The following is a 3,833-nucleotide window of genomic DNA, read 5'->3' as shown; positions in this document are numbered from 1 at the left end:
CGAGTAACAATCTTATTAAGTAAAGTAACTAGTAAAAAAGTATAATTTAAGTTAACTATAATAAGAGTAATAATGAAATCTATCTATCCTTATATCCTCGCCGCTTCTAGTCCTGGCTTCACAGTCCTCACGAAATAATTCTTATATCTTCTAAAGCCTCTAAAGACACCTAGTCACGTATAGGAGTGTCCTTACATACTAGCGCCGATTTCTTAGTCTTAGCGTGAAGCCAATCACGTGATCTTCGCCCCGCGATGATTATTACCTTCTGACGTGGACGTCCATAGGCCTTCAGCCATCTCGTCATTTGTCAAGGAGAGAATCCTTCTTGTTACTTGTAACACTTATCTACGTAGACTCTAGTAGCTAGCTTATAGAGAGTAATTACTACGTAAAGCTTTATAATATTAATTTAGTATATCATAACGTTATTTTAATAGTAAATCTATAATAGTATAGGTTATCTAGAATAATAAAGTTATTAAGAACTAAAAGGGCAAAACCTCTACTAAACTACCCCTTTATTTTCTATTTTAATTTAGAAAAGTAAAACTACGATACTAGCTAGGATCCTCTGCTATAACCTCTGCCTAAGCTCTATACCTGAATAGGTATTAAAAACGCAACCGCAAAACGCGCAACCGAATAGGCCCTAAGAAATTAGTAACCTACTTACGGTATAGACGTTGAACAATTCTGCTCTGTATGCGGCGGCGCTCTTCAAAGTCTGTCAAATCCCTCCAGTCTTCGTCCGGGTTCGCAAACACGGTCGATGCGCTACTATTAGCCTGTAATGGGGACATTTGCTAGCCTTCGGCTGCATTGTTCCCATCTTGCTGAGTTGCTGTAAACCTTGTGGTGGCCGGCATCTTGAGATACCCCCGCAATGACTAAAGAAGGCGGCTTCGGCCTTATTTAAAAGCTGGAACACCCGTTTGCGCTGATCGACTAGGAAGAAATGTTTTGGCCTATGATTTGGCCCACGTTCGAGCCCATAGTATATAGCTAAGCGGTAATTGTCTGCATGAAGTAAGTACTCCGTAAGCCACGGGTGCACGCCGCACCGCTGCAGCGCCCTCGCCGCAATGAGCGCAATATTTTATGTGGGGACTAGTAGGCACGGTTTCAAGCGATAGCAAACCGTTAAATCCTTCAATTGAGGATTATGAGAGACGTCCCCGCGGGTGAGTAAGGGTTTCGTCACCTTAGGAGACATCTTTTGCGCCGGCGGGGCCCTTCTCATAGATTCGAATGTCAACACTATGTAGGCCACTACTGAAACCTTTATTAACCCGCAAATCAGAGTCAAGCACCTTTTTGGCCACCTTCCACCGTATTGCGGCGTCCCAGAGCGGCTCACCCACAGCGGCCGCCAAGGTGGGATCTGGGGCCGCCCCAGCGGTGCGGCGTCCACCTATGCCGTAAGCGTCTGTTGGAAATCAGCAAAGGGCTGGCCATCGGTATTTTGAAGGAGCGCTTCTGAAAAAGCCAAGAGCGAGGTGCCGAACCGGTGAGACGAGGAAAGAGCTATCCATTTTAAGATACTCGTCGTCTCATTGCCACAAGAGACTTGCCTCTCATTTACCAAACTTCGTCCCATAACACACCAGCTATATCAATCCCAAGAAAACACTTGTTGACGAACCTAAAGCTTCGTCACGTCCCGTCCCGACTGCACCGATCGATGCGGATGTGGCGCCTTGGCTGGAGAATGGCGAGCTAGTATTGTGCAGGGGTTTTCTGCAAAACGAGATGCGAGCTGCAAGATAAGATAACCCTAGCTTCGCGACCTTAGCTGATTGAATGCGGGGTTGCGGGGAATAGAACGACTCAGTGCCACTCCCTATCAGTGATGTACACTCTCCAAAAATGACAATGTTGAGGGTGGAGAAGGGACCTTAACCACTGGGGCAATTACACGACCAACTTCAGCATGGACGGACAAAGGTCGCCGACGTCCGACAATCAATCAGAATACGTGAAATTCGCTCCCAACCCTAGATCGTTGAGATTGTCAGTAGGTTGAGTCGGTGATTTGAGATTTTAAAAATTATGACGCACGCTGAGGCCGTGTTCTAGATATTGGGAGACAGGTAGTTGCAGTGGAAAATTGTTGCTACCCACGATACTATGATAACAAAAGACATACGTGCTTTCTCCTTCCCCTAAGCGCCTTCTAATTTAGCTCACGTCAAAGATAAGATGATATTTTTAATCTCACCAATCCTGTATCTCTGTGATATAAGTCGGGTTAACTGCTCACCAACTTTCACATATATTTCTAGAACCATATATGAAAGAGGTCGCTAGATAAAGTACACAGCTCACCACTCCAAAAGATAATTCGGAAAGTCGATGCTACATACGTCAGATATGCATCGACCTCAGGGGATTGCTCCCGCCTGTGCAGAAGCTTTCACCCAAGATTCCCTGGCCTGCAAACCCTTGAACCATCTGTCTACGTTAGGGTGCTTCGAAAATATCTCGTTCCATTTCCCAGCTTTCATAGCTGCGCCATTCGGCAGATGGAACAAGTCGGCCAGAGTGAACTTATCCCCAGCAAGGTACTTCTGTTTCGCCAGTATCTCTTCATATACACTTAGGACCTTATCGAAGTCTGCCTCCGCCTGCGCGACCCGCACCATATCTGGCTCGCCTAGCCCTTTCATCCTATGACAACGGTCAGTGAACTCGTCGTTTAAGACGGGATGGAATCGGAGTTCATACGGTTTGATGAAAAGCTCGATTCCAACAGTCTCAGCCGCTGTAGCGAAGTAGCTTTGCTCCATTGAACAGGCCTGTTCGAAGCGGCCATAAGCTGCAGCGTCGCTCTCAGGAATCAATTTCTTGCCGGACGGGTACTTTCTGGATGATAGAAAGTCAGTGTCAATTCGCTCAAGATAATCCACTACCCTCGAAGCGGAAGTTCGCATGTTCCTTACTTATCAAGATACTTGCAGATGGCTCTGCTCTCATACATGATGAAGCCATCATCATCAAGAACTGGCACTTTGCCGAATGGCTGCAACTTCTTATAATCCTCGTGGTATTGTTCGCCCTTTGATATGTCGACTTTGATGAACTCGTACGGCAACTCTTTTTCGATGAGTGTGGTGAGAACACGGGAAGTGGCCATGGCGGAGCCATAGACCTTGAGAACCATCTTGGCTGTGTTTACAAGTGCGATGTACAAGGGATGCACAAGGTGAATAGTAGTATCAGCGCTACGAAAGTCTCCACTTCTTATAGAGAATTGAACGATGTTACATGTACATACATCGACCCACACACGTGCAGATCGAGAAGAGTTAGCGCTTACAAGGTATGTCAGCACTAGAAGGCGCACGTCGCCGGTTATCTCACAAGTCAGACACTCTGGCGATGAGCTTCGCGCTAACAGGTTAGCGGCTCGCTAAGAGCTTAGTACGACGCTAAAAACTCATAGTAACTCTTAAGCTAATAGATCTATAAAGAAGAGTTTTATTACTAAAGTATCTAAGAAAAAATAGTTATAACTTTACTAGTAGTTACTTATATAAGATATATTAGATAGATAGTAGATTACTTTTAATCTACTACTTATATATTTTAATAATATCTTATATTATTAAAAAATATTAAATGTATATCTATAATCTAATATTTTAGGCTAGTAAACGGGTATTCTCTACTATAGAGTTTAGTAGAGGTTAGGTTATAGTTGCATAGACCTTGGGTATAGGTTAGTGTTAAGAGTATAGCTCGAGTGGAAGTAATATAAGACTTCTAGTGTTAAGCTTCTTATTAGTTAGTTTTCGCAGATAGAGAGACAGTGTGCAATAGGATAGTAACTT

General features: G+C 44.2%; 1 protein-coding gene across 1 annotated transcript; it reads right to left on the bottom strand.

The window, feature by feature from the left end:
• Nucleotides 1-2,384: 2,384 nt before the first annotated feature.
• COCVIDRAFT_116750 (hypothetical protein) lies at nucleotides 2,385-3,163 on the bottom strand (the record flags this gene model as incomplete). The annotated part of the gene is made up of 3 exons (XM_014694548.1): nucleotides 2,385-2,670; nucleotides 2,728-2,865; nucleotides 2,943-3,163. The coding sequence occupies 3 exons, from the start codon at nucleotides 3,161-3,163 to the stop codon at nucleotides 2,385-2,387; spliced, it is 645 nt and encodes a 214-aa protein (XP_014550034.1).
• Between the last annotated feature and the right edge of the window lie 670 nt (nucleotides 3,164-3,833).

Source organism: Bipolaris victoriae (assembly GCF_000527765.1).
Source record: "Bipolaris victoriae FI3 unplaced genomic scaffold scaffold_327, whole genome shotgun sequence".
In the NCBI taxonomy this organism is placed as follows: Eukaryota; Fungi; Ascomycota; class Dothideomycetes; order Pleosporales; family Pleosporaceae; genus Bipolaris; species Bipolaris victoriae.
This window is presented reverse-complemented; position numbering and strand designations above follow the sequence as displayed.